At 39.5% G+C, this 13,088-nt stretch overlaps 1 protein-coding gene across 2 annotated transcripts; it reads left to right on the top strand.

The window, feature by feature from the left end:
• Positions 1-249: 249 nt before the first annotated feature.
• On the top strand, positions 250-13,088 carry VDAC2 (voltage dependent anion channel 2). Of its 2 annotated transcripts, XM_064513832.1 has the most exons (10): positions 250-422; positions 869-923; positions 4,738-4,809; positions 5,935-5,984; positions 8,291-8,443; positions 8,537-8,589; positions 9,095-9,322; positions 10,542-10,692; positions 11,593-11,650; positions 12,537-13,088. In XM_064513832.1, exons 2-10 carry the CDS (start codon positions 890-892, stop codon positions 12,626-12,628), a joined length of 891 nt encoding a protein of 296 aa, XP_064369902.1. In that variant the 5' UTR covers positions 250-422; positions 869-889; the 3' UTR covers positions 12,629-13,088. The 2 variants fall into 2 exon arrangements, with proteins under 2 accessions (XP_064369902.1, XP_064369903.1); XM_064513833.1 differs by lacking the exon at positions 869-923 and having other exon boundaries at positions 251-422.

Here is a 13,088-nt window from a genome sequence, read left to right as displayed (position 1 = left end):
GGGCCGCTCCCGCTTGAGGTGGCCTCCCCCTGTCCGCCCCGGCCCGCGCCTCCCGCCCCACCCCGCGCCGCCGCAGGACCCCGCGCAGCCGCCACCGCCGGGGCTGCCCCGCCGAGCGCCTGTCGAGCTGCGGCGCCGCCGCCGAGCCCCCTGCCCGGGACCGCGGCATCTCTCGCGGCGCTCGGCGCCTCCCGGCTGGAGGCGGCGCCTGCGGCGGGCCGGGCGGCGCGGCGGGGCGCGGCGCGGCGGGGAGGCGGCCGGCGGGGCGGCCCCGGCTCGTTGGGGTCCTGCGCGGCGCGGCGGCGGGCGGGCGCAGCGGTGTCTCCTTCACTTCGCCCTCCAGTGCCAGCGGCTGCAGCAGCGCGGCCTCTTCCCGGCGAGACCCGCCCGCGCCCCGGCCCCGCTCCGCCCGCGCCAGCCAGGTGCCCGCCGAGGCCGCGGGGGGCAGGGGCCGGCGGGCGGGCGGCGGGGCCCGGCGCGGCGCCCCTGAGCGCCGCCGCCCGGGGCCGCGGGCGGGGGGAGCGGGGGAGGTTCAGCACGTTTTCACGCGGCTCCCTCCGCCCGGGGCGGGCGCGGCCGGCGGGGCCCGCGGCGCCGGCGGTTGCACAGGGGGCGACGGGAGGGCGCGCGGCGCGGCGCGGGATGCCCAAGATGGCCGCGCCGAGGAGTTCACCTTGCGGCGCCGCGGGCGCCCCTGCCCTGGCGCTGGGCCGCGCTGGGCGCCGCCGCCGGGAGGGCGCCCGCCTGCCGCTGCGGCCCGGGCGGGCGCGCCCGGCGGCCCCGGGCGGTGACCTCCTCCGCTGGGGGCCCTGCTTTCCCTCTCTGAGCACCTCGTTCATCTCTGGATGTTTCATTTCCCCCCCCCCAGATTCTCTAAATTGGCCTAGCCATGACTATTTCTCCAGCATGCCCGCCTCCGAGACGTAAGTAGGGAGACAGTTGAAGCAAGGGTAATAAGTTCTTTAAGCTTTAATAGTGCTAGAAGTGTAAAGGTCAGCATCATGCCATATATGTATAGCTAGATATATATTTTTAATGAAATATCTTTTTGAATAATATGTTTCTCCATGCTGCTTGCAGTATTGGATTTTAATGTAGTTATTGCTAAGAAATTTTAAAACTAAGGTTTTTTTTCTTTTTCTTTTTTTTTTTAAATATGCCCTCCAGCTTTATCCTTAATATCCTGAGGTCTTAAAGTTATTAGAACTCTCTCTGGAACTTCTTGGAGTTCCTTTAATTATAAGGCATGGAAGAGTTTTGAAATAGTACCTTGAAAGAAAGAGGTGATGTAATAAATCTGACAACCTTTATACACTCTTTATTCTTGGGATTAATTTTTTTTCTTTCTAACAGAAGAAGAAATCATGTTTGCAGCCCTTGAATAACAGATGTAATTCAACATTTTTTTTTTTAGGGTTGTATGAAAAGAAGAATAAAGATCAGGATGAAGCTCCCAAATGAATTACTTGCTTTCTGTTTTTGAAATGAGGAACAAGATTATCTGATACAGATAGTTGCTTTCATGACAAACTTCTTGTCATTATGTATTACCTATATTTTAAGCACTTCTAATTAGTAGCTTTTAAGTGAAAGGCAATTCAAAATAGGGTTGAAGGAAGCTATCTATGATTGTAAGAACTTACAAATGTAGCTAACCTGCCAACAGCAGAGGAGACAGGAATCATTTTTTTGCCCTATTTTAATTTAGTGTGCTTTTCTGGTGATGACATTGGCTTATCAGATATTTAGCAAAGCCAAAATTAACTTGTGGCTTACCCTTTTGTTCTATCCTATTCCTGCTGGCATAGGACTAGAACAGCAGTGTGGAAGTCATACACTTATTTATTGCAAAACTTGCGTTTGTCTGTAGGCTGGAATGTCTGACAAACGTTTCTCGGTTTTCTTGCAATGGGAAGGATGCATAACTAGGCCAGATAAAACAGCACTATCCTTTTACTCTAGTAATCCTTTAAATTTAGACACAGATGCCAGTTTACTATCTTCCCAGGACATTATTGTTTAGCATAAATGTCTTGTCTTTGGCAGTTGTCTAGTCAAATTGGAAACAACATTTAAAACAAAAGCAGAAGGTTCACTTATTTTAGCTCTTAAAATATGTCTGTGCTAAATGGCTATTAGAAAACCTTACAACTAGAAATAGTTTTTTTTTCTAGAGGTGGTAGTTGGAGGAAACACCCATTTATTAGAGAAAAATACATAGCTAAACCTTCTCTAAATTACTTAAACTACTAATGAATTATTCAGCTGTTGTATAGCAGAAATATAGAGTGGGGAAATAGCAGTGCCCCATGCTTTCTTGGAATTTGGTCTGAGTAACGCCTGCTTTTTTTTTTTATTGAATAAGTAATAGGAACCATTTTCTGACTTGTCACTGGGATTGATAACTGTTCTGCCATAGTGTCTTTTCTTCCTGAGGCTTACATAACTTATTATAATGTAATAAAATTTAACTTGGGCTATAACATTTTAACCTTTAAGCACTTTAATTTTTAGGGGGAGTGGGGCAGGTTTACTTTAACTCCATGCAAAACCAAACTTGTCTTATACTCTGCAGCAAGAGCTGGATGTCTTGCTATGGTGACCCGGTTGTAGAGCTTAGAGTGCCTTACTAAAGAATAGTTATTTTTTTTTAAGCTAAACTGTAAATATATATATTTACATAGATAAATACACATGTAAAAATGTATTTGCTAAGATGGGCCTGGATGGGCCTTTTATGTTTGAGGAAGGTGAAGTCAGGTCCTCTGGAAGACTACAGTAGAAATCGTAAAAGATGATGTTGAGGCACAAAGCTTTTTCTTGCATGCTAGATTTTTCTTTTTTTAATAGTAGCAGTTTCATAGAGTTAGGCTATGTGTGACAGGTATAACCAGTTTATATATATATTTTTTAAGTGGACACAGTCTGCTTCTGAAACAGTCTGTTTAGTGGAATTGTGCCCAAAAGGAAGTTTTTCTGGATCAGGTGTTCCAGGCAGGTTTTCCCTTTATGCAGCTAAGTCTGGGAAAAGGTGGAAAGAAACTTCAATGGGTTACTCGCCTTGATCCCCTGTGGTTAAGTACATTCTTGGTCTTGCAGAGATCTGCAGGAGGTGTGCAATTCCTCAGCCAGATCTTGAAAATTTGAATCCTGGCTAAAAGTCCTTTCTAAAAATTAATCTTTTCTGCTCTCAGTTGAATATGAGTATGAGAGAGTACTGACTTGTCATCTTATACGTTCTAAAGGTATTTCTCCATTTACTTAAAAAAAGAAAAAAAAATTAAGGCAGGTATGTTCGTCTTGCTTTCTCTGCAGAACAAATATGACCAATTAATTTTAAAAGATGAAAGAAGGTACTTTGTATCGTTTTGGCTTTTTATGGTTCTTGTCTAGTTAGTTTCGTTATTTTCCCCTTTGGCTTTTAGCCCTTTCACAACATGGTGGGGGTGGGGGGAATTATCAACTCTTTGAAGTATGCTCTGTTTTCCATATTTCAAAACTCTTAAAATACAGTGCCTCAGTAACAGAGGCTTTTGCTGTTGAAATCATGGTAAAACAGTCACTGAGCAGTTATAGACAGAGAATTTCTTCACAGGGAGGAGCATTGTACAGGCCTGTGTGAGAGCTTAGGCCAGTGTCTAACAGGCTGGCACGGCTGAGTGGTAGCCAGTCTTGAATGACAGGTTCCTTAACAGTGAGATTGCCTGAGGCTTTCTGTCTGAGGAAGAGCTCACCCTAAAAGTCCCTTTCTGACTGACCTGATGCTCCTACTACTTGTTTTAAACTAACAAAATCTTTAATTCCTGTACTCTATAGGGAAAAACTTCACCTGACAGATTGCAGTGTTCAGAGTTACTGACTAGACTTTGTCAGCCTCATTTCTGCTTCAGGAATGAAGTCACAGCAACAAAGAGTATCTGCTCTTCAATAAGACTTGCACTCTTTCACTTGTCCTCTTCCCCTTCTCCCACTTGCGAGAGAACCAAAGAGTATCAAATCTGGTCAAACCAATTATTACTAGTATATTTTTTTAAAAATGCTTGCAGATCTCAGGTATTGGAAACTGGCAGATGTCACAGTGCTGTTGACTATGGAGAATCTTATTCTTTCCATGGTGGTTGTGTAAGATGTCTGTAAAGCTTCATCAAGCCATTCATTTGAACAATCTGGTTAATGGCCCCAGAAGTTCCTTTTTTTTAAATTACATGTCTGCCATTTAAAATATGGGGCAGTTGATGTTGCAAAATACACATGTACTCTTTCACATTTTGAAAATAAAATCTTGTAGGTCCTGTCAGATAATTGCTATAAGGACCTGTCATTTAACTTTGCAGGAATTTAGGAAATAACTGTCTGTATTATAGATTTTCAAACATCCAATTTCTTGGTCTTCAATGGAAAATACCAACTCTGGGAATGTGAAATTGTTAGTTATTTTCCGGTACTTAAAAATGTATGGAGAAATTTACTTGATAAGTAAGAACTCGGCGGTCATGTAATACCCCTTCTCTCCACGCAGATTACCTACGGCAAGAAAACATTCACTGTTCACAGTGAACAACATCGGTGCAAATCTGTAGGTGTTTCACAGAATACTGTAATTGTTTGAGCCATCTGTCTCTTAACTGCCTTCATATATGAATTCTGGCTTAAAAAAGTATCTGTAAGAGTTGGGGTAGTGTTTCTGTGTGTGTGCGTGGTAAAAGCTTCACTATTAATTAGCCTGTTACCTTCCAGCTCCAATGGCGATTCCTCCATCATATGCAGACCTTGGCAAGTCTGCCAGAGATATCTTCAATAAAGGATATGGTAAGAATAGTATCTTTCATAAAACCTAGTGTTTGTCTATGCTGCAGTGGTAAATTGACTCTTTAAGCTTGCATGTGAAATAGACTGCTCATATGCCTGTGTTTTGGGGTAGAAGTTGTTGCTTTTGTCTTTACCCTCAACTAACATGTCATTAGAGGCTTTTTGTAGGCTAGTTTGGTGTGAAGTCTGTTAAATCTTAGTGCTTTTGCTACATAAATGTCAGGAAAGAGGTATACGAATATGCAAGAATGTAAGCACCAAGTGTAGTTTAGCTTAAATGTACTCTTTCTTTACTGATCTGTATATGCTACAGGATTTCTTGATATAGAAGGGGATATATACCATTATAGCCCTTTTTTGGAGTAGAAGGAGGAATAGCTATCAAGATGAACAATGTTCAAACATACTAAAATACTAATACTAGGTAATTGCCTGGCTAAATTCTGCTCAAGTTACAGTACTATTTCTTTCTAGTGTGTAGGCAAGGCCTGTAACACTTTAGCAATTAATTTTGGGTGCTTTTTCACTGAGATTGTTACCCTTGGAGCTGTGAGTGACAGTGTGAAATGACAATCCCATAAATCTATTTGTATGCCAGTTCCAGTGACCCGGTGGCTTCACTGAATTTTTGCTTTTGAGATCTTTCTACTCCTTGGTGCTGAGGGATGGATTTTATTCTGATTCATGCATAAGGGTAGCTCTTCAGATGGCATTGACTGCAGAACTGATGCCATCAAGGAAACAGAAAAGAATGTGTTTTCTCTGTTGAATTTATTCTTGGAAGTCACCTTTTGGCAGTTAAATGGGCAAATATCCTCAGTGTACAATTGAAAGGATACTTCCAGCTTAATATGGTGAAGGTATCTGTCACTTCCCATGATAGAACAGAACTCCTGTTTTGTGTGAGGGAGCCCTCCCCTGCAGTATCCAAAATTTGAACGGTATGGAGGTTAGTGCTATCCTCTGGGACTGCTTTTGTGTTTTTTATATGCTGTTGTGTGTGTATATGCACATATCTATTTACACATGCACACAGCTGAGACAGATTGGAAAACTAGCTTTCTGGAAATTTTTTATAGTCTTAATTAATGTATGCCTCTGTAACTTTGACTTCTGTTTATTAAGGTTTTGGGTTGGTGAAATTGGATGTGAAAACAAAATCTGCAAGTGGAGTGGTGAGTTTAAATACTTCTTATTCGTTGTGTTTTTTCTGGGTGCATTCTACTGTTTGTTTAATTACAGAAGGGCATGTTTCTGGATGCAGTTAGGCAGTTGATAGGCTCTATTAGTGATAAGCACTTAGTCTAAAATAATTTCAGAAGCCACTAAAGGTTTGGCTTTGAGTATGACAATGCCATTGCAGTGTGTGCCAATATCCAATAATCAGTTAGTTATCCAATATCCAATAAGTTAGCTGCCTAGTTATCTTTGTAAAATAAAGTTTTGTGTTAGCTGTTGCTCATTTTATATCTGAAGGTGGACAAATACCTGACCCATTATTAAAGTGTTTTAGGATTTCAATCATAATATAAAAATCTTATTTCTGAAGTATTCTGTGCCACTATTTATGTTCATTGGAAATGTCTGGCATCTTGACATGCTAATAGAGCAGTTGGCAATGAAAGAGCAGTTGGCAATGAAATAGCACCTTGAATCTTTGGCTCCTCTGTAGAGGTATTAGTGTTGTAGTAATGTTCCATGCAAGATGTCTTGGTCATGCAAGTGGTGCCTTTTGTAACTTTGTCTATTTCTAGAGCAGACTTTGCAAGATCTAAAAGTAGATTTTTTCAGAAGGGGAAGCTTTAACAAAGTAACTGGCCCTTAGGAACAAGGTGTGTAGGTTATGTGTTGTATTTTTGTAAACTTCTGTATCCTAACTGAAGTGCTTGCAAGAGCTCTAGTACAGATGTAGTTCTTATTCTGGTTTGTTTCTGTCAAAGACTACTAGAAATAATAGTAAAACTTCCTGAAAAAGCTGAGCCCTCATATGAATCCCTTTTCAGTTATAAGCTATCCTTGGCAGGAGGAGAAGGTGTTGGCATGTACAAATGCCACAGACATTTTTAAGCAGAGAGAAGGTTTTTAAATGTAATAACAGCTCTTACAGCTGTTATGCAAATGCAGCCATGCATGATATACTTTGTGCAATAGTAATATCGCACAGAGAATGTAAAGCTAAAGATACTTCAAGTTGTGTGGTCCCTGTCATTTGCTAAGAACTAGATCTTACTACAGTTTCGCAACTGTGTGGATGGTTTAGTGGTTCAGTAACACAGTTGAGGTAAACACATTGGCCATTGTTAGATTTGTTCTTTAATGGTAGTCAACAGTGTCTCTCTAAGTGTAGTAGGTCTTGGGCTGTAAATATGCTAACACTTAAAGATCCATTATTTCAAATGTAGTCTTAAAGTGAAACCAGTATTTCCTTCTTGTGGGGGAAGTGGGATGTACTGCCATGTGAGGAGTCAATTTGATAATTATATTGTGCATAGAGGAGGGCAAAGGTCAAAATTGATTTATATTTAAAATAATTTGAAATAATATTCTTTTTTCCCCAATAGAATTTCAACAGAAATAGCTCCTTAGCATAAACTTGCAAACCAGACCCTTCTGTTTCTGCTAGATTTTACCTTTAGTTTCTGGACAGTGGTACACAGATTTTTCTTTCCCTTCTTCGGGATACTCTAAATAGTGAGAGACATCAGGTGCTTGTTAGCTTAAATAAGGAGATGTGTTATTGCTAACTTTTAAACACTTTAAGAATTCTAAGTATAACTCAACCAGAAGCATAGAATCAGACTATTGCCTCAACTCACAGTCCAAATGAGTGCTTTCTCTGTGTGTCATTAAAACAAAGTGTCGGGGGAATAGGAGTTTTACAGATGTCATTAAAAATAAATGTATACCTATGGCTAGTGTGAAAGGCTTGTGCCTTGTTTTGACTGAGAACTCTCCCTCCTTGAAAAAATAAAATATTCAGTCATTAGAAGAATGATGGTATTCTATGACATTTTACAGTTGTACATAATTTATCTTTGGAGATGGATGACTTGAATAGTAAACATTTGTGAGACTTAAAGCATTTAGTGGACTTGCATGATCGTGTTTGTGGCTCTTAGTGTGATTTGTTTAATTTGCTCATAAGGAGTATCAAAATTGCCATATTTCAAGAACTTTTTTCTGTTTTTAATGAAAATGCTTAGGGTAACTACTGTCTTGCTTTTGAGTTGCATTCTGAACTTGTGCATTTTGCAATACTAGCAGTTTGTGTTCTGTGCAATGAGACGGGGAAAAAAAATCTCCAAGTGGGCATAAGTTATCCAGTTCTTCTGATTTTCAAGTTGTCTAAAATTGTTAAACTTGTTGCACAGAATAACAAGATCTTAGCGTTTGCTAAAGAAAAGTCTTTTCTCTTTTGTCACTGTAAGGATTTCAGAAACATTTATATCTTGTACATAATGTGAATAACCATCCTTTTTAGGAATTCACAACATCTGGTTCATCGAACACAGACACTGGAAAAGTGAATGGGAGCTTGGAGACCAAATACAAATGGGCTGAGTATGGGTTGACTTTCACAGAAAAATGGAACACAGATAACACCCTGGGAACAGAAATTGCAATTGAAGATCAGGTAATACATTAAGAGAGTATTTCTACCTTTTACTTACCTAACAGAACCGAATTTATAGCTCTGTCTTCTTTTCTTCTCCCCTCCCACAATTAGATTGCCAAAGGCTTGAAGTTGACATTTGATACAACTTTCTCACCAAATACAGGGTAAGAATTCTGTTAGTCCTTTTGGCTTGTTTGGGCAAATAACTGCCCCCATGGTCAATAAATGTTCTCCTGTCTGTGAAATTAACAGAGAGACATCTGTATGGTTTGTTATTGATCCCGAATTACTTGTGAACTTTGTTTATGATGGTCAGTTAACAAATCCCAGTGTTGAAGGCTTTTGCTCTTTAGCATCACGTTTTATTCTGCAGGGTTAGTATTGGATATCTCCCAACAGCCCCTCTGCTCATTCTGAAATAGTGTAAGAAGAAGTATAAATATAAAAATACCTAATTGGAAGGTTACAAGAGTCATGAAGAGGTCTCTACCTTCATCATAAAATGCGTGCCTGCTGTGGCTTTCTTGATGAGTTATCTGTGCTTTGACCCAGCCTAGAGGATACTTGTGCAACGGTGCTTAGATACCTACTACGGTCGTATGACTACAATTTGGCAATTCATTGAGAAAGAACAAGCCCTGTCTTAATGTGATTGTTTCTCTGTTTCAGAAAGAAAAGCGGTAAAATTAAGTCAGCATATAAGCGTGAATGCTTAAACCTTGGTTGTGATGTTGACTTTGATTTTGCTGGGCCTGCAATCCACGGTTCAGCTGTCTTTGGTTACGAGGGCTGGCTTGCTGGATATCAGATGACTTTTGATAGTGCCAAATCAAAGTTGACAAGGAATAACTTCTCTGTGGGTTACAAGACCGGAGACTTCCAACTGCACACTAATGTGTAAGTACTAAAAATAGCCTGCTTGTGCAAAATTGGAGATGATCTTTACAATTCCTGCTAATCAGTATATGAATACTTGAACTACTAAGAAATACTTGCAATGCAGTTAAGCATTGGGCTTTTTGAAAACAAACCCTTTTATTAAAAGTTACCTTGTGTGTGCCTCTTCAAAACAGTAAATACCTGTGACTTATTATTGTTTACTATGTAATATATGCTAGAGCTTACCAAATGTTGAAGTACATTAAAATTGGAACTGCAGTAGTTCAGTTACTCAGAACAAATCATAATGCATTTTCAAGCTTTCCTGTTACATTGAGTTGTTTCTGACTATATGTAATTTAAGGGCACTAGATTTGTTAGATGTAGCAATTAGCACTGCAGTGTTTAAATATGCCCCTAGTAGTTTCTGGAGCAAGAATAAAGCTTTGCTTCCAGCCTTTTAGAATAGGCTCACCTTCTTGCCAATATGGGTGAAGAGTGTATAAACGCTTAAGTTTATGAACCTTTTTCAGACTTTCTGCATTTAGAGATCATGGATGTTCTCAACTAGGTTTTGATCAGTTTGATCTGAAAAATGCAGTGTTTTCAATTGAAGTTAATAAATCAGCATTTTTCTAGTGTGCTTAGTTAAGAAAGAATTTATTTGATTTTGAGGCAGAAGTTTGTCCTTCTGGAAGGGTATGATGGGGATTGTGTCTGTTTAGGTTGGTGGAGCTTTGTGGGGGCAAAGCTACAAACAGCTTAGTCTAGGACATAAGAATTCAGTTTCAACTTACTGATGTCAAACATTGTGACAGATTTTTAAAAAGATCTTCTGATTCTTTAGAAACATAAGATGTATTCAGTAACTTGGAATGTTTGTTTCCCAGCTATTAACATATATCTGTTAGTTTGGTGAGGAAACAGGTTTGCCCTTGACTTGAGCTAGGATTTTGATCAAATACTTAGCTTGACATTCTCAAGAGAATTAGCGTTGTCTGTAGTGCCCTGAATTAGCTTTTTGCATGAATTATTACAATTTAATTTTGCCCTGAAGCCTTTGCTCATCTCCTTTCCTGCCTAAAAGTGTGAAACAATTCAAACTTTCTGAATTCTTATTTAAATAAAACATCAAACATACGCATACACACACACACACTCATGTGTATATATATATACACACAAAAAAATTATATAAATATAAGAGACTTTTTTTCTCTCTTCTTAATTTGTGCAGCAATGATGGGTCAGAATTTGGTGGCTCAATTTACCAGAAAGTGAGTGACAATCTTGAAACTGCTGTAAACCTGGCTTGGACAGCAGGTAGCAACAGCACTCGTTTTGGCATTGCAGCTAAATACAAGTTGGATTCAACTGCTTCTATCTCTGTAAGTATGGCTCTAACCTAAAGGGTTATGCTAAGCTAGCAGTCTTCCAGTTTCCAAACGTGTGTTGTTAGTACAAAAAAGATGGTCAAAAGGCCTTGTAAGAATTACTCTTAAAATTCAGGTAGTTTATAACTAAACCAGCAGCATTTAAATTATGTAGTGCTGCATACAGCAAAATCTCTTTTAGAATCCGACTCTCTCAAATGTTGTCCTACTCTGGAAGAGTTAGTATTTAAAAAAGGAAAAAAAAAAAGGGGGGGGGGAAGGGGGAGAGAACCTAACACCGTAAGTTTACAGGGGTTGTTCAGCATCTTTTGGAGAGCTATTCAAGGTTCTTGTGGTAAGAACTCTGGAGATGCTGGTTAAAAAGGCTATGTGCAGAAAAGCTTTGTGTGTTGTAAAGTTGGATTGAACTTGGGTTGTTGAAATCATCCTATAGTAAAACATACAACCTGAGATTAGTAATTTTGCATATAGTGGTTATGATGATATTATGAAATGTCTGCTTCTTGTCTGAGTAGAACTGCAAAGTACTAGTTCTTTTCTAATACCATTAACATGAAAGATTCTTCTGAAGTGGTTCGTTTTGGAAGACTGTAGTGGTGAATTGCTATGGCCTTCAGAAAAGAAAGGGAAGGACTTCACCTGCCAAGCTACATTCTAGTACAGCTCTCCCCCTCCATGCTATCTGCCTTCAAATATATTTCTGTTCTTCTGCAGTAAATTGGGGGCAAGGGCATAGCTGGAAGAAAGACTCCAGTAAGCACAAAGTTTTTTGAAAGGACAAGTAAAATCTGGCCTAGGTTGATAATGGTGGTGTCACCATAGTTATTCTAGCTGCTGAATGATAAAGAACTCTTCACTTGTAGCATTTTAATTGTTTTGGGGGTTTTTTTGCAGGCAAAAGTGAACAATTCAAGTCTAGTTGGAGTGGGTTACACCCAGACCCTGAGGCCAGGTAAGGATCTCCCTGTATTAATTATGTCACACCCGTATATTTTACCTATCATATGTAGAAATTTTTAGGTCTATGCATCTATATGCAGCTCTTTCCCCTCTTTAGAACAATTTTATACTGACATCAAAGTAGGTGTTTGACAGTAACTTATGTTGCATATTAAACTTTTAGCTAACCAAGACAAATTCTGTTGTATCTAATGGTATTTATGCATCACATTCCTCATTGATTTTTGTAGCAGTTTTGTAACTGTATTGTTTGATAATATACCTTTAGGCTGTGCAAGCATTCTTTTTTAGCATTGCTTTCTCCAGTCATATATTACTGAATGACAGCAGGTCTTGAAATAACAGGATTGATCCTCAAAACAATATGCCTTCTGCTCTGCATATTAAAAAAAAAAAAAAAAAAAAAACTAACAAAACTGAACAAACAAACCCCCAAACCCCTGAACTCATCTGTTCTGTCTTAATATGAAACCACTTCTTAATACTATATCACCATTGCTTAGTTCCTTGTTTGGAAACCAATAAAAATAGTAGTTTCATTCTGTCTCTTCATTAGTACAAATGCCTGTCTTTGTATGCATAACTTCCCTTCTTTGTGCAAACCTCAATGCAGAAGAGGAAACCTTTTCTGTACTTGTGAATTAGAGACTTTAGATACCTACTTCATAAAGTGTTTACGAAAAATGCCTAGTTTGCTTGATTCACATGACTAGTTTTCAGTGGATTTGACAAGTGTAAATGGATTCCTTTGTAAAAATCTTGGGAGGAAACTAATGACATAGGAAAGAACTACAACTGGGACTTGTAATGACAGAGGTTGAATTGCATGAAAGGTACTCTGATTTTATGTTGTAAACACACTCTTTAAAATGTTACAGGTGTGAAGCTTACACTGTCTGCCCTGATAGATGGGAAGAGCATCAATGCTGGTGGCCATAAACTTGGTCTTGGCCTGGAATTGGAGGCTTAAAATGGTGAAGAAACTGCTGCAGAGAAGGGATATCAGAAGAATTTGGCCTTAAAATGTATTTCCAATGTGACCAGCAGGCTTTTTTTCCAAGAGGGATGACCTAGAACAAGAGCTGTATTTGAAGTATTTAGACAGTTACTTGTTAGCTGGTTTCTAGTTAAATTGGTTACCCATCTAGTTACAATTCTGCATTAGTGCAGTCACTTAAACATTATTTAAATGTATTTAACTGTTTAATGCGCTACCCACAAATAATGAAATAGACATTTATGAAAACTGTACAATTGTGTGCATGTTTGTTTTTATGTTCCTTTTAACATTCGATATTGCCATTGAATGAAAAATGGATCAGTGGATGTTTTGAAATGAGGTCAACAGTTTTGTTAAATCACCTGAACTAGAAATACATTTGGTATCCCGAGACAACTCAAATTATGAATAAAACAAGTACACACACATA

The sequence above is a fragment of the Dromaius novaehollandiae genome, chromosome 6, assembly GCF_036370855.1.
Source record: "Dromaius novaehollandiae isolate bDroNov1 chromosome 6, bDroNov1.hap1, whole genome shotgun sequence".
NCBI lineage: Eukaryota > Metazoa > Chordata > Aves > Casuariiformes > Dromaiidae > Dromaius > Dromaius novaehollandiae.
Note: the sequence above shows the minus strand (reverse complement) of the source record. Positions and strands in the feature narration are given on the sequence as shown.

What these genes read in the sequence shown, in the direction of transcription:
- VDAC2 (XM_064513832.1), top strand. Translation starts at nt 890, where the DNA reads ATGACTATTTCTCCAGCATGCCCGCCTCCGAGAC. An exon ending in ACTTTCTCACCAAATACAGG is followed by an intron (nt 8,590 to 9,094) that starts GTAAGAATTCTG and finishes TCTCTGTTTCAG; the next exon opens with AAAGAAAAGCGGTAAAATTA. An exon ending in ATTCAACTGCTTCTATCTCT is followed by an intron (nt 10,693 to 11,592) that starts GTAAGTATGGCT and finishes GTTTTTTTGCAG; the next exon opens with GCAAAAGTGAACAATTCAAG.